General features: G+C 39.1%; 1 protein-coding gene across 5 annotated transcripts in view; it reads left to right on the forward strand.

The window, feature by feature from the left end:
- Positions 1-23299, forward strand: part of EPHA3 (EPH receptor A3) — a 322951-nt gene that overhangs the window by 109785 nt on the left and 189867 nt on the right. For all 5 annotated transcript variants that reach the window (XM_075908777.2, XM_075908769.2, XM_075908799.2 and 2 more), the window contains one exon: positions 6795-7455. In XM_075908777.2, coding sequence (XP_075764892.1) covers positions 6795-7455 — 661 coding nt within the window. The remainder of the gene's footprint in view (positions 1-6794; positions 7456-23299) is intronic.

The following is a 23299-nucleotide window of genomic DNA, read 5'->3' on the forward strand; positions in this document are numbered from 1 at the left end:
AATTAAAAAGAACTCTACATTGTTATTTATTAGTAGTAGTATTAAAATCTATAATGATTTTAAGATACACACATGTTACGGGGGAGCAGATCCATGAGTTTTACCAGATGAGGTCAGCAACAGTGTAAGTTTTTTTTGCGGGGGGGACGGGGGGAATTGTTGCATGAAGAGTTGTAGCCATATTGGTCTTAAAATATGAGTGAGGCATGGTGGGCAGGGTAATACCTGTTGGCTTCTGTAGGTGAAAGAGACAAGAGTCTGAGTTTCAGAAGAAAGGTTCTGTGGCAATCAAAAGTATGTCCTTTTTATCACCCAGGTGCTGGTCCAATAGAAGATGATATCCTCTTTGTGTCTTGCATGAAGAGTATAACTTAAGGTTCTTCTGTCTGTTGAAGTGAATGGTAAATGTTCTGTTAACTTCAGTGGAACTAGGATTGGGCTCTTTATTCAGAAGTTACTCAGTATTTGGAGTCTGGCTGTTAGAACAATTGGACTGAAATGGCAATCTGCAGTCATTTACATGCAATTTGGTCTTCATTACTAATTAATGAAGTGATAATTTATCTTTGCAATCATTTATATGGGGCAGATACTGGTACTATTTGCTTTTCATACAATTAATAAGTCTACCTTTAAGTATCTGTGTAATCATGGCAGAGTAGAAAGTTGTTGGGTTAGGTTGGGAGAAAGGGCAATGAAATTACTGCAGTAAAATCCCATCTTCTATTGAGGTGATTAAATTCTGCAAATAGAGGTCTTATTTTTGCTAGTTTGGCAGGATATCTGCCATAGATTCCAGGGAAATGTGTGGGAGATGGCTTTGCGCTCCAGGGAGATGTGTAGCCTGGGGCAGAAGGGCTGTAGCTGGGGCTATAGCCATTCACATCCACACCCACATGCAGCGACTGTCAACAGAGATCCACTCAGGATGATATCCATCAGGATCCAGCATTTCCCCTCCTATCAGATCTGGTCCTTACAAGAGAGTTGCTGATATCATTAATCTATGAACACTACAGTCCAGGCATTTCTGTATCAATGACGACACCTCCACCAATGGAACCTACATTTTCCTCTTTGGGTGATTCTCTTAGGGATCCCTAATCTTTGGACTATTGGTAGCCTGTCTTCGAGACCACCTTAACCAATGGTGCATCCTTCTCATTGGTCTTGATGAGCATAATAGGAGCTGTCCATGCAATATCCTGAATTGTTACAGCTAAGGGAACTTTTGATGGTTTGTTGCCGGCAAGAGTGAGTCTCAGGTCCAACATTGGGTTCTCAAAGTACAAAGTCATGCTACACAGGTATCTGTCAAACACAAGCAGTTTATTTCATGACAGCTATCAGCTGTGCCCCTTAACTAAAAGAACAATATGATAGAAAAAGCGGCATTTCTTACATCCTTTCTGCTAGCTGAGGAACCTGTTTCGGCTGCGGATGAAGTGGGGGTCTGTCTCAGCATCCGAGGCACTGGTACCCAAAGCCCATCGGTGAGGTCTAAATTGCTGTGCTCTGGTCCAGCTTTAAATACTGTGTGTCTACCTTGTTTGTGGCGGTCTGGAAATTTCCGGGGGTTACTCATTGCTTGTTACAGTATGGCTCATCTGTACTGTTTGTCCTTTGACTTTGTTTACATTATCGGTACATTTAGGTAAACAGGATTGTTATGTTCCCGCCCTTATATACAATTCATTCTTGCTACAATGGTGTATGTTCCTAGAGGCTTGCTTCTGGCTCATCAGTAGTAGGAAACGGGGGGAGGATGGAGAATGCAGGCCTCACCACCACTATACTTCACAAGTACAGCATTCTTCCACAATTGACCCCTACGTTCGAGAATATAAGAACATAAGAACGGCCGTACTGTGTCAGACCAAAGGTCCATCTAGCCCAGTAGCCTGTCTGCCGACAGAGGCCAGCACCAGGTGCCCCAGAGACGGTGGACCGAAGACAATGATCAAGCAATTTGTCTCCTGCACCTCATCCTGGTATGCCCCTTAATTAGGGTGTCAGCCATTGGGGGATGACCTGGTGTTTTATTTGTTGCATTTTGTTAATGGTGTGGATCTGATCCCACGCTGTTTGCCATTTTGGCCCCTGTGGGAAAGAGTCCAATTTGGGGGAAAGATTTTAGCCAAAAGCTCAGATTGCTGATACACTGGCTTGGCATAAATGTAGCTGCCAGCTTCTTAGGGCAGAGGCATTGCACCTGCATTCTCTGTGTCAGATTGGGCACCACATTCACTGGGGTACAGTGCCTTTCCAGCGACTTCAGAGTATGCCACACCTTTTATTCTGGTAATGTGACCTCGCCTCAACACTTGCAGGGAGAGCACCATTTTCGTTAGTTGAGTGTGAGGGATGCCCATGGGTGCTCACCCACATTGTGCACCAGGTGCTAGAAGGGTAAAGATCATGCTATGTCCCATCCATATTGGCCTTTGTATTCTCATGGATTCTCTGTTTCCTCATTCCCACAGAGGGATATTAGGAAGATGGGGGGGGGGGGGGTCTCACCACTTCCTTAAGGGCTGGGTGGACTTGGCCATCTGAAAGATCTGTTACAATTCCTTGTGTGCTGATAGCTAGAGCTTGCCCCATTCTTACCTTGTTCCTGAGAACTCGGTTAATCGTTCTCAGCTGAGAGCACTTCAACATGGGCCATTGCTTCACAAAGATTTGCCATGACACTGGGGTGATCTCTGTCTGTGCCTTAAGTGGGAGGCCCCATCTGAAGTCCACAGGCCCGACTTCCATAGGCACTATGCCAGTGTAATTAACGCATGACTTGATTTCAGTGTTTGGTTTGTTACTTATGTGATCCCACTCAAGTTCTAATACAGAGGATTGTGTGGGTCTTTCAATACCAGTGTTTTTATAGTATGCAAAGTAGTTGTGTTTAAATGAGGGGTAGCCCAGCACCTTGTATTTTCCTTGACTTTCAGTACGCAAGGAAAGTCAGTACGCAATTGTCTTCTTTTAAAGGTGATTTGAGGACCACAGCATGGTTTAAGAATGTCTTTCCTTATTAATGGGGAACCCATGCAATTCCATGATTCTCTCCAGATATTTTCGAAGCCTTTTAAGGCATCAGGCACCTGGCCCCAGAATAACTAGGCTATCGGCTGTTGTTACAATAGTGAGGTTACTAGTTTCCCCATTGCTGTGAGCAATGGTGTATAATTTTATCCAAATTTTCTGATGTTCCATTTGCAGATTTATTGTTACCTCTGGCCAGGCCCCTTTCACTGTTAGTGTACAAGTTTTGCAAAAACTAAATATTTCATTAGTATGGCAATTAAAGCAAAGTAAACCCAGTGTAAGGGGGTTGGGACCCCACTCCCAGTCCTTTTTACATGGCACACTCTTTGCTCCCTTTGTCAGCCTCCATAGGGGTAGTAGGAGCTGTAGCAGGAACAGTTTTATGGTTACCCTTTAGTTTCTTTTCTTGTTTACCTGTGGAGACATTGTCAGCATTCAACTAGCTTAAACAATTACCAGACTATTATCCGTCCACTAAGTTTTTTAGAATTGCCATTTGATTGGGCCCAATCCTTTTTCTTTCCTTTTCTCTTGCTAAACAGTTTTTTTTGTCAGTTTCTCTTCAGCTGGTACCAGCTCTTTCTGATGTTCTGTAAGACAAAAGAACAATTTTCTACCCCTGTGGGAGTGGCACATCATATTTTAAAATGTTTCTTTCTGTTACAAGTATTCTTGCTGATTTTCTTGATCAGCCTGTTGTTACCCAATTATTACCTATGCTTTTGTTTTGTAAACCAGCTTTTGAGTTAAAGATGGTATGCCTCAATTTCCCTTATATACTGCAGACCAGGTTTTTGTAATAGTCAGTCTGTTGTCAAGCTCCAAATTTATTCACAGGCAGTAACTGAGAGGCTTTAGTGCTATAGTGATTTTCCTTAGCACAAGGTGTTTGCTAGTTACCTTTCCAGCAAGCCTAAATGGCTTTCTCTTTGAAGTACATGAAGTGTTTTACAGGTTTTATGTAGCTTATTAGCATAACAGTTTGTTTTCTTAGAACCACCTTATGGGTTAAAAGCCCCCAGACAAGCAGCACTAGTCTTGCACAAAATGTCTTGTAAGTTTGCAATTTTAAGTGAGAGAGCATGATCCAAAACAAAATAAAACCAATTCATTTGAAACCTACCAAACAGATTCACAAATTTGTTATGCATTTGACCAATTAAATTCCAGTAGAATCCCTTATTTCTCATTGAGCAAATTTAAAAAAAGTGTCCATAGCCAACTATTTAAATTAAATTGTTTCTTTGCCTGGATTATTTACACATTGCTTACGAGAGAGGCCGCACAAAAACAAGGAGTCCATTTCCTTCTAACACATTACAACAATTGCTTAATTCCTTCCACACTTCCCATCTTCTTGCACCCATAATCACTTGCGTTGTCCCTCAAATGAAAACTTTCTAATGCCTGCACTACTGCTTTCCTTATTCTTTATACTATGCACACACAGAGCCCCAAACCTCTTACCCCCTTAAAACATGCTTATTTCCTTCTTATGGTCTGTACTTGATTCTGCTTTTCCTGCTAAATGGCTCCTTTTCATGGACACAGGTTTTGTCCATTACTAATTTAGTAAGAAGGATGGGCTCCTTGATTAGCTATCATACCTTCTGATTCCTTACTTGGGTAAAAATCCAAATGTTCATTTTTGCAGTCAGCTAAATTTTCTTAAACTCCTCAGTACAGGGTTTTTCATAACAGCCCAGACTGCAGCAGTATCTTTTGGGTGAGATTAAGGGTTTGTAAACATTTGCCAAATTTCTTTCAAGGTCTGCCTAATATGAACAAGCTAAAGTATTATCAGACCCTGGGCCATGCCTAAACTTTTTCAATACTTGCTTCAGAAACATAGCTTACTCCTTTTCCTCTTCACATACACTGCAGAGTGCATGTAGGAATAGCTATCTAGCCTGGCACTCCCCCTTTTCCTTCTTATGTACGTCCAATGCCTCCAGCACCTTTTGGATACCAGAGGGACTGACCCCATTAGCTAGCTTCCCCTCAAACCGCATGGCAGGTGTTACATCATACCAGATTTGAGCAACTGAACCCCAGGCTGATGTGCACGGCCAGCCTGGAATTTGGTGCTCTACCCTACTCTCTCCCTCGCCCGTCTGTTTCCCCTTCTTCCACATGCTGAGAGATTTGTACCAAGAGAACCCTGCTCACTATGCCATAGTTCAAGCTGCCATTGCAAGGCATGGACAATAACTCCCAACTCTTAGAGGAAGAAGCCAAGCATATAAATACCTACTGAGAAGGAAAGTATTTATATCAAATAACCAGTTACCAGGTCTTGCTATAAAAGTATCATTTTAGTGAACTGCTCTAGGATTTCAAAATTCAGAGGCAAGTTGACCTAGGAGGGGAGAGAACAATTTCAAGCACAACTTCAAGGGTAGTTTGGTGGCTAGAACATCCTGTTAGGGGATGACTGCCTCAAGATCATTTCTGACTGCATTGTTCATGATGGGCAAACACTGACTCGATTCCTCAGATGAATGTTGATCAGCATCAATTCAGCACTGATATGAGCACACTGAGCAACTCACTTCTGTAGATAAATTCCCAGTTTGCCCTAAGGTGCATTTGAAAATATGTAATTCCATCTGCTTCACACATTGCAAAATGTGTGCCATGCAGGAGCTTTGTTTTAGGACCGGGCTATTAAACATGTGGCCTGTGGACCGCATGTGGCCTGCGGCCAGTTCGTTTGTGGCCTGCAGTGTGGTTTGGGTTTACGCAGAGCTGAACATACAGCCCACGGATGGGAGCCAAAACAAAAAATAGTCAATAGTCTTCTGTTGATATTCATTTTAGTAGTTAAATTCCTGGACTGTCATTGCTCATTAGAAGTGCTGTCATATGGGTGGAAATCGGATAAATATTGCATTTTATTAATATCAGCAGAACAGTTGCTGTTTGTATATCTACTTAAAACAACAGGTAGCCCACAAACCCTCCTTTAACCTTTGACTGCAGACATGTTAATTGCTGCCTTCACCTTAAATGGTCTCTTGTAATATGCACTAACCTCTGTTTTCATTTAGCTGTGACACTTGCATTTTCCAGATATGAAGAAGAGTTCTGTGGAGCGCTCTCATGCAGAGGCGCAGAAAGTAAGGGTGTGAAGGGTGCTACAGCACCTCCAGGCTTTGTGCCATGTGTCATGCTCCAGGCTGCCAGCCTGTGTCATCGTGGTCCCAGCAGATCACGCAGGCTGTTGGCCGACAAGCTCCACTTCTGGTCTGGGGCTGCAGCTCTGCAGCTAACCCAAGCTGCACCCCCAGCATGGAGTGGTGAGGGACACAGGTGAGGATGGTACAGACACAGGTGAGAGTGGTGTAGCTCAGCATCCTCACCCTAAAAATTATTCCAGCGCCATTGCTCTCACACCAATAGAAGCTGGTCCAATGAAAAATGTTACCTTACCGAGCTTGCCTCTCTTTTTTAAAAAGTCAACATTTACAATTACCGCTTCTAAGTAAATGGAAATAACTATCAATTTTCTTGTACACTTTGTGGTAACTTGATAAATGTTTACTACTTCCTAGTATCTGCTATTTATGTAATATGTTTCTGAGTTTGGCAAGGGTTTCCCATTAAGTTTCTAGGTAAAACAGGGACATTTTGTAAGGTGGGATCAGACCCTTCACTGCACTGCATGATCGTGATGGGAAGCTCTAACTGCTACTCATGTTGACATAATTGGTATACTTAATATATTTTCTTTCCTTTCTTTTTTTCAGTGGGAAGAGATTAGTGGAGTTGATGAACATTATACGCCAATCAGAACTTACCAGGTTTGCAATGTTATGGATCACAGTCAGAACAACTGGCTGAGAACTAACTGGATTCCACGCAACTCAGCTCAGAAAATCTATGTGGAGCTCAAGTTTACCTTGAGGGACTGTAATAGCATTCCTCTGGTGCTGGGCACTTGCAAAGAGACCTTCAATCTCTATTATATGGAGTCCGATGATGACCATTCGGTCAAGTTCAGAGAGCATCAGTTTACAAAGATTGACACTATTGCAGCTGATGAGAGCTTCACTCAAATGGATCTGGGGGATCGAATTCTCAAGCTTAATACGGAAGTTCGTGAGGTGGGACCGGTCAGCAGGAAAGGTTTTTACCTGGCTTTTCAAGATGTGGGCGCATGTGTTGCCTTAGTATCAGTGCGAGTGTACTTCAAGAAATGCCCTTTCACTATAAAAAACCTGGCTATGTTTCCAGATACAGTACCTATGGACTCTCAGTCATTGGTGGAAGTGCAAGGTTCTTGTGTCAATCACTCCAAGGAAGAAGACCCACCCAAGATGTATTGCAGTACAGAAGGCGAATGGCTAGTGCCCATAGGAAAGTGTTTGTGTAATGCTGGCTATGAAGAAAGAGGCTATGAATGCCAAGGTAAGAATGCACTTCATCATCACAGTTGAGCTATAAATGGGTTTCACCATCTGTCCATACGTATATATTGGCTTATGTTAATTTTTCAGAAGCTAATGGGAGATTTATTTGATCATAAAATGGCAAATTAAAATAGTCATTGTTTAATTTATATAAATAATGGTATTTAACCATGCGTATTTACTAGGATTCATAACTAATATTTCATAACTAATATTGAATTCAGCAAATCTAGCCTTGCTTCCATCTCACAGACTTTCTCTCAGTTCATTACAATATTTTCAAATGTGTATTATATGTCAAAGTATCTGGAAATTTTTAATTTTGGCTTTATTTTTGCAGTTATTTGTGTTTAGTATTTGATATTTAAGTTTTTTTGATTAGTAGTGACTGGTCAAGTAAAATACATAGTATTGATTCTGGTTCCAAATTAGCCCTGTGTGCAAATGCTTGCAAAAGAAATACTAATGTTTGCGGATTTTAAGTTGAATATCCATGAATCCTCAGGTTTTTTACTCAAAATCATTTTCAGCAAAGGTGTGGGTCAGCAAAACTTGATTAAGGGAAAACTCCTAGAAATGGAACACGTGGAGGGTTCAGATTGGCCAAAGCCAATATATTGAAACATTTCAAATTAGATTAATTTGCAAAGTGCTTTCAATATTTTCTCAGTTGTCACAATGAAATAATGATTTCATATTTTGTCTTTTGGCAAAAGATACTTAGCTTTTGATTTTATTCTTTTGGTGCCTTGGTCAATAATATGACTGGTCCCTTCTAACCAGAGTAGTTCAAAGTTTCCATTTTGTAGAAAATACCCTTTTGAAATTTGTTTTTATTGTGAAAAGTTTATCTGTTAAGTCCCTAGCCTATTAGTACCAGCAAATGTGCCAGATATGATTATTCTTCTTGAAATGTGCCTTTAGAAGAAAGGTTATTACAATTATCCCAGAAAACAGTTAACATAATAAGTTATAAGTTATAACATAATAAGACCATTACTTTGAACTTCCTTGAGACTTACTAAAGCTTTATGTATATTGGAGAAACCCTTGGGAACTGAGAGCACCCACCTCTGATTCTCCAATAATGCTATGCAATTGTGATTCCTGGTCTAATGAAAATATCTTTTCCACAGAACGTAGGTGAGGAGGGTAAGAGACAGTGGAGATCAAGTGTACATTGCATGTCGTTTTTTGATTGGACATTAACATGTTTGTTTCCTTTGAAAGAGTGGCTCAAGGAGCTAAGATTTTAATTTATTTTCCCTTTAATTAGCTAGAGACAAATTAAAAAACCCCACAAATTAGGTTATTCTTTTCAATACTAAAATCAAGAGGAGCTAGAATTTTATTATTCAGGTACCTATGATTTTTCACTTCCTATAGCCCCATTTTAAATTCCTGTAAAGTTTGGGGAAAACATTGGTATTATTCTAACACCATAATATACTCTTGATATAACATTAGAACCCTTGTCCTAGTAAATGAAGCCCTTGGTTTACAATTTCAGTCACACATGAGCATGAAGTATTCAATAAAAATGGAATTTTTTTCCCCATTTCGGTCAGATTCTGTTCACAGATATAGCAGTGCTGTTCCTACTGAAGTCAGCAAGGGTTATGCATCTGTGCTTTTAAGGGTAGATTTTGACCATGAATTTTAAACATAAAAGCTTACACTAACACTACAATCATTTCTTGGCATCCAGTTCTTCTGTCCTGTTTTTTTGGCTTTGATTGCATATGTTCATCAAGTGCGCTTTGTATGGTCAGACCATTAGCGAAAGTGACAGGACATTCTGGTTTGTTCTGGCTTTACATATAATGTCCTGCTGTCCTGACAACTTTTATCGAGACTCACATTTGTCAAATATTTTCACCCTGGTGTGATTTAAGTGGCACTCTCAAAGCCGTTGGTAATCCAACCCCTCACTGCTGTTGACGTCAATACCACAGCAGGAATCAGAAAGCTTGGAACTGAGTTCAATTTTTCACATACTTTTTAACTGACCAGTTCGGCTGCTTCTGCCATTTTTTTGCTTGTCAGCAGCAGGACTAGAGATTCAGGATTGCAATGTTTGGACTGGACACAAAATGGGGTTACAAACATAGTTTTGAATGAATGGGGTATTGGAATTTCTCTACTTGACATTTATTTAATAGAAACTGAAGAGGGTAAAGCAATAATATAGAACTTTTTATTTTCACAGTGCTTTAAAAATATTAATTAATTAAGGGATTTTAACAGTTGAGCTTGTGTGCAAGCATTTCCTAAAGTGCTGAGTTGCTTTCATCTAGTACTCTATGGTAGTTTTCTGATGGTTGCTTAGAACTGGATTTTCACCTGACTTGTTTTAATTCAGCTGAAAACCTGACTTTAACTTCCGGTGTCAGTCCCTAGACATGGAAGAAGGATGTGTGAAAGAATTAAGAGACCTAGCTCCATTCTTCCAAAACAGTGATATTTAATTTTTAATTATTTAGAAAGAAGAATTATGAGAGACTTGTACATGTTTCTCAAGAGACCATTAGAAATTAGATATTATGCCTTCTAGTCCATCCCCTGCCAGTAAAGGACTGTTCTCTGTTGTAGGTTTGCTTATGTGTTGCGTGGGCTCGTTGTAAATGTCCCAGTGGATGTGTGACTTCCGCTTATTTCCCCACACTTAGTCACCATCTAATCAAGCTTCACTTACTTATCTCTTTTTTTAAACCTTATCTTCAGTTATGCACGACTCTTCAAAATTAGCTGTCAGTGGTACATTAAATTCATATGCTAATTCTCTAAGATGTATATTGACCAGATGTATATCTTTAACTAGTGGTTTACTTCATTTTCATGAAGGCACCCCTAGCCTCTTGTGACAATTGTCATGTAAATAACTAGACAGGTGAATGTCTGTTTTTATAAACTTGGACTCCCTTCCTAATTATTCAAATAGATACTTAGCTTTTTCTTAGTGACCTGGAGGAATTGTTAGTTGTGTCTTAAGATTCCCCATCTGGCTTTTGCGTGGCTGGACTTTAGTATGTCCACTTATCAGCAATTACTCATAAGTAATTGAGGACTCTGTACTTCTAAATTTGGTCTCCTTCAATTAAATACCTTGCACTGCTCCTTTAATCTCTGATCTCATTCCTGCTAAGTGGAACACACACAGCCTTGGGTCACTGGTTCCAAATATCATATTAGCAATCCGTTCCTTTCTATTGCTAGATGCCAAGAAGCCAAGATGGTTTCTGCTACCATTGGAATCTTTTCTACAGTGTGACAGAATACAAAATAGTCACTCTCTAATAATAAAGTGGACATTTATATAACTCTGGACAATTTGCCTCTACTATATTGTGGTCATTGCCCCTTGTACATGTGCCTTCTCAGGGCAGGGCAGCTTGCGTGTTCTTATGATCCCAGGAGCTTTGCCTGTGGGAGCTCAGTGCTCCTGGTAGGTTCAACCAAGCCAGAGAGGTCAAGGGGAGAGGAGCCAGACTAAGTATGTACACCGGTCCTCCAGGATTGGGGGTTTGGCTGGACCTAGAAAAAGATTTTGTTATGGAAACAGCAATAAAGAATTCCTTCTCAACTGTGTGTGGTGTCCTTCCAGAGTCACTTACAGTGACTTGTATGACTGCCAGTGGTGAAAGCAGAAATGAAGCTATTGACATGAAGATGGAAGTCCTGAGCACCAAGATTAAGACCAGAATTGGGTTCTAGAATGTATGTACCATGTATGAAACAGACAAGCTTAAGCAGATTACAAATGAAATGAGACGCTACAAACTTCTTATTCTTATCAGTGAGAGTAGATGGATTGGATCAGGAAGAATGAAGACTAGTACTGGTGAAACAGTCCTTTTTTCCAGAAGGGATGATGACCAACCTCATGAGGAAGTTGCTATCATCCTGAAGAAAGGAATAGAGAAATGTTTGCTGGAATGGAAACAAATCAACAGAAGACTGATGAGAGCCAGAATGAAAGGTAGACATGTAAACATTACAATTAATCCAGTGTTATGCCCCAACAAATGAAAGTGAAGAGGAAAAGAAAGATAGATTCTATGAACAGCTTCAAGCTGAAATAAAAACAGCATTACAGCATGATCTTATAATAGTCATGGGGGACTTGAACACTCAAGTTGGGAGGGATAATACGCACGATGATAGAACTATGGGGAAACATGGGTGTGGTGCCATAAATGAGAATGGAGAGAGGTTAGTGGAATTTTGTACTTCGAACAAACTTGTCATCGGAGGTACGCTCTTTCCTCACCGTGAAATTCACAAATTAACATGGTGCTCACCAAATATAGGGATAGTAATAAGATTGACCATTTGATAATCAATGGAACACGGAGATGCTCATTACTAGATGTCAAGGAGAAAAGAGGGGCTGATGTCAGCAGTGATCACCACCTTGTGACAACACTCATAAAGCTTAAGCTAAGAAGCACTGATCGCAAGATATCCATGCAGAAATGCTTTGATGTAGAGAAGCTACAAGACTCCAAAGTTAAGAATGCTTTTGTCCTTCAGGTAAAAAATAGGTTCCAAGCACTACAAGATCTTGAAGAAGAAACTCACAGCATAGAAGAAATTAATAAGAAATGGGAACAAATTACAACAATATTATAAAGAGCAGCGAGGACTATCTAGATTTCAAACAAAAACCAAAGAAAAAAGTATGGATCATTCCAGACACGTGGAAGGCAATTGATAATAGACGTATCTTAAAGAAGAAACTCACAGATGCTAAATCAGGAAGACTGAAAGAAAGAAGCCAGCAGCAATTCAGCAGACGGGCAAGTTAAGAAATTGGTGAAAGCTGATAAGAGAGCTCATATAGAGGAACTAGCAGCACAAGCTGAAGAAGCAGCTACTCGAAGAGAGCAAGGAAAGGTTTTTAAAATCACCAAGCTTGTTTGTGGTAAATATCATGCCAGTACAAGTATCCTTGTCATGGATAAACAAGGAAATCTACTTACAAAAGAGAGAGAACAAGAGGCTCATTGCACAGAATATTTTCAGAAAGTTCTACAGAGGCCACCACCAGAAGATGATGATGATATTCTAGAAGTGGAAACAGACCTTGACATAAATACTGCTCCACCAAAAATGGAAGAAACTAGCATGGCAATAAGATCCTTAAAAAATGGTAAAGCTCCAGGACACGATAATCTCAATGCTGAATTGTTCAAGGCAAACCCAGAACTTGCAGACACTATTCTCCAACTGCTCTTTACAGCAATATGGAAAGGGAAGCAGGTGCCAGAGGAATGGACAAATGGAATTATTGTTAAGATACCCAACAAGGGAGCACTCAATGACTGTAACAACTGGCGTGGCATCACTCTCCTTTCAGTGCCAAGCAATATCCTTGCTAAGATCATTATTCAGCAGATTATAGATGCTGTTGACAAATCACTGAGGAAAGAACAAGCTGGCTTTCGCAAAGGAAGGGGGTGTGTAGATCAAATTTTTGTACTGCATAACATCATTAAGCAATGCATTGAATGGCAGGGGCAGTTGTTCATCAACTTTATTGATTTCGAAAAAGCCTTTGACAGCATTCATAGGGATAGTCTTTGGCATATTCTGAGAGCATATGGACTACCACAACAAATAGTACAGCTCATTAAGAGCTTTTATAACAATTTCACATGCAGTGTGGAGAACAATGATCTATGCTTCGAAGTTAAGACTGGAGTAAGGCAGGGATGCATCATGTCTCCGATGCCCTTTAACTTAGTCATAGACTGGGTTATGAAGTGTACAACAGAAGATGAGCCAAGAGGCATGAGATGAACTGTCTTCTACTCATTAGAGGACCTTGATTTTGCTGATGGCCTTGTGCTGCTCTCCCATACACCTTGCCATATGCAAGAGAAGACAAATCTACTCTGCACCTTCAGAAAACAGGCCGGACTAAGAGTTAGCCAGAAGAAGACAGAAGTCATGACCCTGAATATTGAGGCACCAGCATCAGTTAATATCAATGACCACGACCTACCTATCACAGAGAGCTTTCCATACTTGGATAGTATTATCAAGAAAGACAGAGGCGTCAGAAGTGATATCCAGAGCAGACTCAGTAAAGCCAGAAATGTCTTCATGAGTTTGAATGCTGTATGGAAGTCATCACAATACAGCATCCATACCAAACTGAAGTTTTATCAGAGCTGTTTTATCAACACTATTATATGGATCAGAATGCTGGCGGATGACACAATACGACCTCCATAAATTGTCGACTTTTCACACCAGAAGTCTTCGGAGGATCCTCCGTATTTTTTGGCCAAGAATAATTTCAAATCAGGGCCTGCTTACACAGTGTAAACAAGATGACATGGCTACCATTGTTATGAAAAGAGATGCTGGAGATGGATTGGGCACATGCTCAGAAAAGATGGAAGCTCCATCACAAAGACTGCTGTGCACTGTACCCCTGAAGGGAAGCAGAAACGAGGACAACCCAAGGCAACATGGCACCAGACGGTTGAAGTCAAAATGAGGAGCATAAATTATACCTGGGGCACTATTGAGAGACCGGCCAGAGACAGACAAAAGTGGAGGACCTTTGTTGCTGCCCTATACGCCAGTGGACGTGAAGGACGATGATGATGATGTGGTCAGTTCTGAGTACCTGAATGATTTAGATTTAGATGTGCTCCAAAAATGAATGAGGATAATGAGAATGTGTTGGCATTCTCTGTGTGTGGTGCAGGAGGAATGGAGATGGGAAGATCCATGCTAAATTTATACCCTTCCAAAAATAAAGGAGGCACAGGAAATCAATTGCAAGATCTAGAACTAGAAAGAATGAAATAAAAAAAATGAAAGAGGACATTTAGGTAAAATATTAGAAAAATTAGACTAACTACTACCTATGTAGTAGTTTAGCAGCCTCCCAAGGGAAATTTGCAAACATACAGTAGGAAATCGTGTCCCAGTTTGGGAGAAAAAATGAACTTGCATGTATTTGAGTACTTTTTCAGTAGGTAACACTTCAGAGCACAAAATCCATTGTGGTTCCAAATGGTAGAACACAAATAAATTGAAAGGCCTGTCTTTCTATGCACAAAATACATGTTCTTCTACATGATAGCGTTACAAAGTGCAATTTTAAATTTAGATGGTGGATTTCCACTTTTGAGTTATGCTGTAATGCTTTGCTTTGCAAGTTCAAATTGTTGAGAAGTTATGGAATTGTTTTTATTTTTTGCCTTGTAAATGTCATGTGTGATAAAGTTTAAAACTTCAACCACAAATGTCTGACAAATTTCATGGAACAATTTTTGAAAAAGTATAAGGACTGAATCGAGAGAACTTTCTCATGAACATCATTCTTAATCACCGGAATCACTTAAGTTATAGGAGAAAAAAAATTATCAAAAAGTTGAGGGGAAGGTAAATTGTGTGTAACGTACATGGTTATCACAGAAATGCTTTCTCAATTTCTCCACTAACACTAAATTATTCAAACACTTAAGCTATATGGTTACAGAGTTCTGAACCAGATTTATATCTCTCAGTTCATGGAAATAGTGAAAGAATGCCAAACCTGCTTATGTAAATCTGAACAATCTTATTTTTGTTGAACCCTTTCAGAGAAATGGATGTTCTATTTGAGGTATAGATATGACCAATTATATTAATATAGTGTGAGGCATTAGAAATGTTTAAATAAATCAATAATTTTGGTCTCAGCATAATTAATTATAAGATTTCATCTACTAATAATTATATTCCTGCTTTCTACAAATGTTGTTTGATTGGAAAGGGAGAAAAGAGCAATTAAGAGTTAGTTGTGTATATAGCAACACACGGGGGAGATGACATGTAGTGTGTGTTTATGGGCAAGGTCTATTGATCTATATGCCATGGAGAGCAGGAGCTTCCATGTGAAATGGCTGAATATATAGCAGATTGCATATGCACTGAATAAAACTACTAATTACAATTATGCACCGACCTAAAGAACACATTGTACTTAATGAAAAACTAAGTGGTTGTTTCAGTAGGACTACATAATCATAGTGCTAACAGTAACATGAAAAGTTAGCAATTACTTTGTGTCATTAGAGAAAGCTGTAAAAGCCAGAAAATCAAGCATTGGTCCTACAATAAAAGTATTTAATATGAAACAGGAATTTGAAGTGGCCTATATTTTAGGTTTGAAAAAGGTGTTTGTTTTTCCACACACAAAAAAATACCTTTACAGGGGGATGGCTAAGCTTTTTTGCTCTCTAAAATTACATTGCATACAGATATCTATACATTACATGCATTAGCTATGAAATATGCACTTTTCTCAACCAGGTCAGATTCTGAAAATTCATGAACAGAACTCTAGGTAGGATTTTCCTACGTGTTTGGCACTGGTCTAACTCTTTTTCCTGAAAGTCGATGGTGACCAGTAGCCTCTCAGCTTAGAATGTCATAAGCATAGCTAGCTAGATGAATCATTGTAAAAATCAGGTAACCTATTTATAGATATTATAAAATGAACTTAATTTATAATTTGTAAACATATTACTCGATATCAAATCAGTTCTGTAGATAAGCAAAAGCTAAAATAGAAGCTTCTTTAATTAAAAAAAATTGAGAATTCACTGAACCATTATTATATAGTTCGCTCTAGTTGATAGTATGGAATAGTTCCAGTCCTGTATATTTACATGAAAATATGGCTTTCAATAAAGCGGAACAAATTTTCTTCCAGCTGTGATAAAATTTTCTGCAGCCCCAATTGAAAATTAAGGGGTATTTGAGGATCATTTGGCTCCTATTTGTGAACCTGCAGTTTGCTTCTGATTTTGATACAGTGCAAGATGTCATTAGAGTATCTGATTTCGAGTTTTTGTTCGGGTCTTTGCTGCAAATATTTTTCAACTATGTATGATAAGGGCTCTTAAGGGACCTTCCTGGCATTTCCTCAACCTTTTTCATTTTAATGGTTTTACTTCTTTGTTGGCTCTCGCAAGATATTTAAAAAGTGGGTTGGGGGGATTGAGGGTTTCTTTCTCCCTCGCACTAGCTTTGGGGTACTCAGACATAAGTGTAGTTAATAATTACACAAAGATTGCACTGTCAATATGAATTCATTGAACACTTTGCACTACCCTCGCTCCCATTCCTGCCCAGCAGTTTCTTTGCCACTTGTGCCTGTATTTAGAGTTATTTGACAATCCCTTATTAGTTCCAGAGAGGGACTTATAAAGGCTAATAGGGGCTTGCATTACAACTGACAGCTGGTACTAGACTTTAATAGAGAGCAATTGTAATGAGAAGTGTACGATTTGGTAACATTTGATGAAAATGCTCTTAAAGTAAGAGCCATCTTGAAAGATAAATATGAGTAGTTGAGAATCATATATATGACTGCTGCTTCTCAGCCTGAAGTACAGGATGTTGTCAAAATAGGCTGTTGGCAGACATCTAAATAACCAGTAATTGATATCCGACTTTGCTGAATATTTGTGACTGCAAGAAAAATTGCCGAATTGATTGTCACTCTTCATTACAAATTGGATAATCAATTTTTCTTTACTTTCCTAGGCTTTGAAATTGCATTTAGAAATATTTGGTCCTTATAATAGCATAATCTTGATCCATAATGATTTAGGCTTAACACACTCATTAGACTGAGGAATCAAAGTGATTATGAATTAGGATTTGTTTGTAGTTTCCTCACTAAATGCTTATCAACATCAGATGCCATGTAAATCAGTATACTGGGGGTGATAGAGGAAAAACAAATCACAAACAAGCAGGTTTAGACACAAACAAATACTTCCTGGGTCACGGGGTCAAAATGTTTCACTGTCATGTATCTGTGAGTTCAATGGTTGTCTACTGTAAGGTTAAAATTTGATGTGATTAATTTAGAACAGATGTTCTTTGAAAGTAAGATTCATTTTCAACAAGGGAAGAAAAAAATGTAAAGACTGACAGTATGCCATCCCTCAATAACAGCATAAATGAGATGGGCCAATTTTGCTTAACTGTACGATTGAAATAACTCACTTTTCCTTCACATTGGTACAGGTTATACCTCTCTAGTCTAGCACCCTTGGGACTTGACTGGTGCCAAACCAGAGAATTTGCTGAACCACAGGAGATCAATTATGTCTAGCAGCATTACCAATACTATTTCTGCTTCCTGGGCTCTTAAAGACAGTTGGGATAAATTAGAGCTGAATAGCAACACTGAGAGCTAGATCTGGTGGCTATAACCAAACTTTATGGGACTGTGGGAAACTTGATCACAACCAGGATAAGTGGACATCCAGCTAACTAAAATCATAATGGACCACAAATATTGCTGGACCAGAGTGTGCTGTACTAAAGAGGTTCAACCTGCAGTTCCAATTTTTGTGTTTCTGGTCAAGTGTACTGTTTAAGTGTACTGTTTATTGAATGCATCATATGCTACTCTTTCTGGAATGATTTTTTGTGTGTGAAAGTTTTGACAATTATGAACAATGGCACATAAGCTACAATAAAAGAAAATAAATGGTATTCTTGTTCAACCTGCTGTTAATAAAAACATATTCCTGTTTCACAAAATAATTGCTTCAAAGCTGCCACTAGGGAGAATTTATGTTAAGGTCTAAATTCATCAGTTCATCTGTTTAGAAAATGTTTAAGTATGCACTTAAGTTCTATTGATTTCGGGTACATGTTTAAATTCTGTTAAAGTTAAGCATGTGTACTGTATAGCTCATCCTTTAATGAACTCTGCATAGGCAACAGGGGTCAACCCATATGGAACAATTTGCAGGTTTGGACATATTCTCTCTCCCTGTCTTCCAGCTCTCCTCCCCTCCCTCCTACCGCCACTTCCTCGAAGTTTCTCACAATTCTCTGTTAAAAAGAAAATAATAGAAAAAGATAAATCCACAAGTCTCTAGCTCTGTGTCAAAAAGAAATACCATAATTTTCTTTGCTCTTGGAAGCCATATTTTTTCTAACAACATTTGAGTGTGTAAGACAAAAGATTTACATTTTATACTTTAAGAGAAATGAGAACACCTCTGCATTACCTGATGCACAGAAAATAACCACTGAAAAAACAATTAAAACACTATGAAAATGTCATCTGCTTGCAGATTAGTGAATCAACAGCAGTCATCAAATTAAAATGATCAATAAAGTGCAATACAGTAGAAATGATGTACAATGAACTTGTGGAATTTTCTGAACACAACCATTTTCAAACTTTATAGGATTTGACCTGATTTGAACATGCACATCCTTTAAGTACATGCATAATTTGCATGTGCATATGTTAAAACATGCAAACTTGCAAATACAAACTTAGAAGGTTTTTTTTTAATGCAGCATAAGAGTTATTTTCTTCATATTTTTTTATGATAGAGCTTATTCTCTGAAGGGGAAAAATGTTTTATCTGTGTGTGTAAAGATGCAATTTTTTAAAAGAAGTACATGTGGTTAGAAAGTAAAGACTGCCTATATGCTTTAATATTAAACTGAATAATGTATTAATGATTTGTTTATGTTTCTTTCTACAGTGATGTTGGAATGTGAGCGAGGTCCAATTAAATAGCAGTATCTCTAGGTGTTAAAGAGTTGTCTTCTAGGGTGCGAAACAACTGGAATTCTATTAAGGATCTAAAATCCTGCTATTGGGACCCCTTTTCTATAATGTGATCATAATAATGAGATAATGGGTACAAGCGATTATTTTAGCAAGCAATTTGTCAAATATGTTTTAGGAATTTCCAGCTTATACGAGTTATACGAAGAGTTATATGAAAAATAAAAGCAACTTCAATTTCTGAGACTGTCACTTGAGGAGAACTCAAGGTGTATCAGGGAAGAAAATGGAGGCGACAGCTATATTCCATTTCTAAATCTAGTTTTCATACTGAAAAAAGAAAAGACCATGAAATTGGGTAGGAGGCATGTTGGCAGGAGGAAAGATTAGAAAATCTTTAACTGCCAGAGCAGATGCTCAGTTTGCTCTGTGAATCAAATGAAGACCTCAAAAGTGTGATCCAAATCCTACCCTCATGCAAAACGCTGTCAGCTTCAGGTGAAATTTGACTGTGAGATTCTCAATTCAAAATCTGGTGTGAGCATTTACATGTAAGGAGTGTATGTGAAGGTAGAGACCAAGAGAATAGGAAGGTGGAGGAATAGACTAAAATAACTACCACTTATCCTTAGCGTTTAATTAACAATAGTGAATCCCAGAGTAAGGGAGAGGAAGAAGCAGGCTGCTGAGTCTCTCTTCTTGAGGATGGTGGACTAAAATGAAAGAAGGAAATAGATATCAAGAAACTTAGTCCCACTCACCTGAAAATGTTTCATTCTGGTAGAAGAATGAGTACACGAACTGAGTACTGATAAATTCTTCAAGCCCCCATACTGTGAGAGGCAGAGTCAGATGTTTATAATTGGCTGGGATGACCTTCCAGATAATGTCTTCCCATGGGGAGCCCCTCTAAAGAGTCTCAAAGCTAGAAACTACTGTATCTGAATAAACAACAGCAGTTCTGCTTTCGAAAGTGCAATCCTCTTTTGACTGTTCTGTGTAGTCTAGATAAGCCTTTAGAGACTAACATATTTATTAGATCATGAGCTTTCATGGGTAAAACCCTCTTCATCAGATGAGTTGGGGTGGAAATGACAGAATCCTGTCAATTGTAGAATGAGTGTTAATGAAGCTAATTCAGTCAGGATGGATATGTCCCAATCATAGCATTTGATATGCCTATGTGAATATTAAAGGTGGGAAAATTGCCTTTGTAGTGCATTAACCAGTTAAGATCATTATTCAAACCCAAGCTGATAGTGTTGAACTTGTAAATGAAGTCCAGCTCAGCTATTTTCTTTTGTAGAAGGATGACTATTTGTAAATCCATTATTGAATATCCAGGGAAGTTAAAATGTTCCTCTACAGGTTTATGTGTGTTACCATTCCTGATGTCTGATTTGTGTCCATTTATCCTTTGGTGCAGAAATGGTCTGAATAAAATATTCTTTAAAAAAGATTAACGATAAGAGATAAAATTGCCTAATCCTGAAATTATACATATGTCCGCTACTACTACTAAGTAGGAACTCTCCATCCAGAGGGAATCAACTCCTATCAATTGAGATGACCCTAGGGCCATTGATTAAATGTAATAACCCAGTTTTCCATTAGCTGTTCTCTTAAAAAAAAAAAAGAAGAGGAAGTGGGAGACATTGCAACACTATTGAAAATTAATGTCCTGTAAGAAGTGAAAAATACGGTATTGATTAATTTATGGATTCATACCTATACCAGAATGAGAGATTTGTAAGGGTACTAAGACAGTGTTTCTCATTCTCACTACAGGGGATGGGACCATAAAGTGGATGGGACTTTTGTGGCATTGGAAATGTATGCATGACTTCTATATCCAAATGTTGTTCTCCTAAAAGTTTGGACTATGTGATCAAACTCCTTCTGATAGAGCCATAACTCCTCTGGTCCACAATTTTGCATCTTGAGGAATTACTTCCTGAGGGAAGGATGTACTTTTTGTGTTGTAACACTCTTGATCAGTTATTCCCTAGTGTGTTTATGTATGCCATGATAATAGAGTTCTCTGTGAATGCAGGTATGCATCTGGAATTTAAGGTAGGGAAGAGTGCTTGAATGGCTACATGAATTATTCGCTGCTCCAAATAATTTTTGGTATAGTGAGATTCCATGCATAAATACTGTCCTTGTACCATGTATTGGTAAAAATGAGTTCTCCATTCCTCCAAACTGATATCCATTATTATAGTTTTAACCATTATTATGCTATCTATCTGCTGTTCTTCCAACTGGACACTTCTTCTTTGAATGAGCCACCACCTGGGGCATTTTTCTTTCTTTAATATGGAGTCTTATAATGCATTGATTTAAACTATGAATGTGAGTAGGAAAGTTCAGTAGGTAGCAGGAAGTATTACAGACACCTGAGGTGAAATGTTGCCCCCAGGAACAGATAGATGCATGAAATGAACATGCCTACTTGACAATGTCCTTCATACAGAAGTGTGGATTGCGATGGATTTTGTATGTTTGCTCCAGAACTCATGACTGATGGTCTCTGGAATGCTCTGTGGGGTGAAGCTGGTTTTATGTTCTTATGTATGTCAGGTGTTTGTGCCCTGACATAGTGCCTGGTTTGATACCATGATCTGGAGAAGATAATTCCCTTTCTCTTGGGTAAGTTGAGGGAGAAGGGATAAATCTGTGGCAGGGTATTTTTAATTCTAGGTGTTCCTCTTGGAAATGTTGTAACTCGCCCATTTGTCTGTTGTGGTCCCAGCAAGCCAGGTGCAAACAAATAGAGACATGAGCCCGCCCTCCACTCACTCCCCAATTAATTCTAAAGGAAGGATAATAGTTATTGATTGCTTTTAGGGACATTCCCAGAGAAGGTGTCTTCTCCGGATTTCTTAGACTTGGCTTTAGTCCACTTAATCTTGGGATGCTATTTACCTGGCAGAGAAAATGAAAGCACCGAGCAGATGTTAGGAATAGCTGCCTGAAGTCAGGCTTCTGAATGTTTAGGCCTCTTAATAAGTGTCTTAATTTTCAGAAGATATAGCTCTCGTTGAGTTCAATTATGTCTGACTGTTGGATAAAAGCACTCTTTCATGACATAAAAGCAAAGAGCCATATCTTGCATTTGAGCTAATTTGGGAGCTTTGCCTGAGTAAGGATTTGATTGTCCTTTAAGTGCATCTTAGCATAGACATAGAACCTTTCATCGAATGCAAGGGCAGACCAGCACTATTGGACCCAATCTACAGATGAATAAACTGGGAGACAAGAGGTTGTGAGAGCCATAGTCTTGTAAGGCTGTGTTATCAATGTACAATTTGTTTTGAATAAGGGAGCTGCACCACTCACATAGCGGAGCAAGGACTGAAATGGGACTGAAAGCTTCCATATATCCTCTGTTCCCCCTGGAGTGGAATTACAGATTTCGTGTCATTTCATGGAACTGTCTTCTCCCTCCAGTTGCCCTCATCAATGGAGTGGAGGGAGGAGGCAGGATTCTTCCCACTCTCTGCTCCTTCCCTGCCCGCTTGCTCTCAGGGGGAGTATTAGCTGACTGCCCCCTGCTCCCCTTCTCAGTCACAATCTAAGCAGAAGTGAGTCAATATTATAAGGGAAGGGGAGAGACTTTCTTCTCCCAATTCCCCCTACCCAACAGAGTAAGGGCTCACAGTGAGTCTGTCACAGATTAGTAATAGAAACTAGCAGCCTGATTCTGATCCCAATCCCAGTTATTTTATACTGCAGATGGACCCTCTCTAAACCAGACTCTCTGATCCAGCAACTCTCTGGAAGGCCATTGGGGCCAGGAGACAGGCCGGCGTCCAGGCCAGGACTGTGGGTGGGGGGGGGGGGTCAAAAATGACCTCTCCGTGTTCAGCAAAATCTCTCATCCAGGACTAATCAGGGTGCCAGACCAAGGAGGTCCAACCTATAGTGTGATCAAATTAATTTCAGTTCTTACTTTTTACATACAATAGTATGATATCAGAAACAGGCTCCAGGTCTCCTGACTCCCAGCCACCCTGCTCTAACAAATAGACTATGCTGCTTCCTAATATAATATTATTGTCTTATCTAATTAAAACCCCCTTGTGCTAAAAGCCGGTGTTCAGCCCACAAGTTTAGAAAGTGGGCTGTGTAAACTTGGATTAAATGCTTCCTTAGAATTGGACATATTGTTCTTCTGTGTAATAGCTAGTTCTCAGGACCAATCGGACATTGTTTAAGTTACTTCCTTAAAACCAGGCATGCCAACCATCCCTAATTCTTTTATCATTAGGAATTATTTTAT

Source organism: Pelodiscus sinensis, chromosome 1, assembly GCF_052426305.1.
Source record: "Pelodiscus sinensis isolate ZL-2025 chromosome 1, ASM5242630v1, whole genome shotgun sequence".
Classification (NCBI taxonomy): Eukaryota; Metazoa; Chordata; order Testudines; family Trionychidae; genus Pelodiscus; species Pelodiscus sinensis.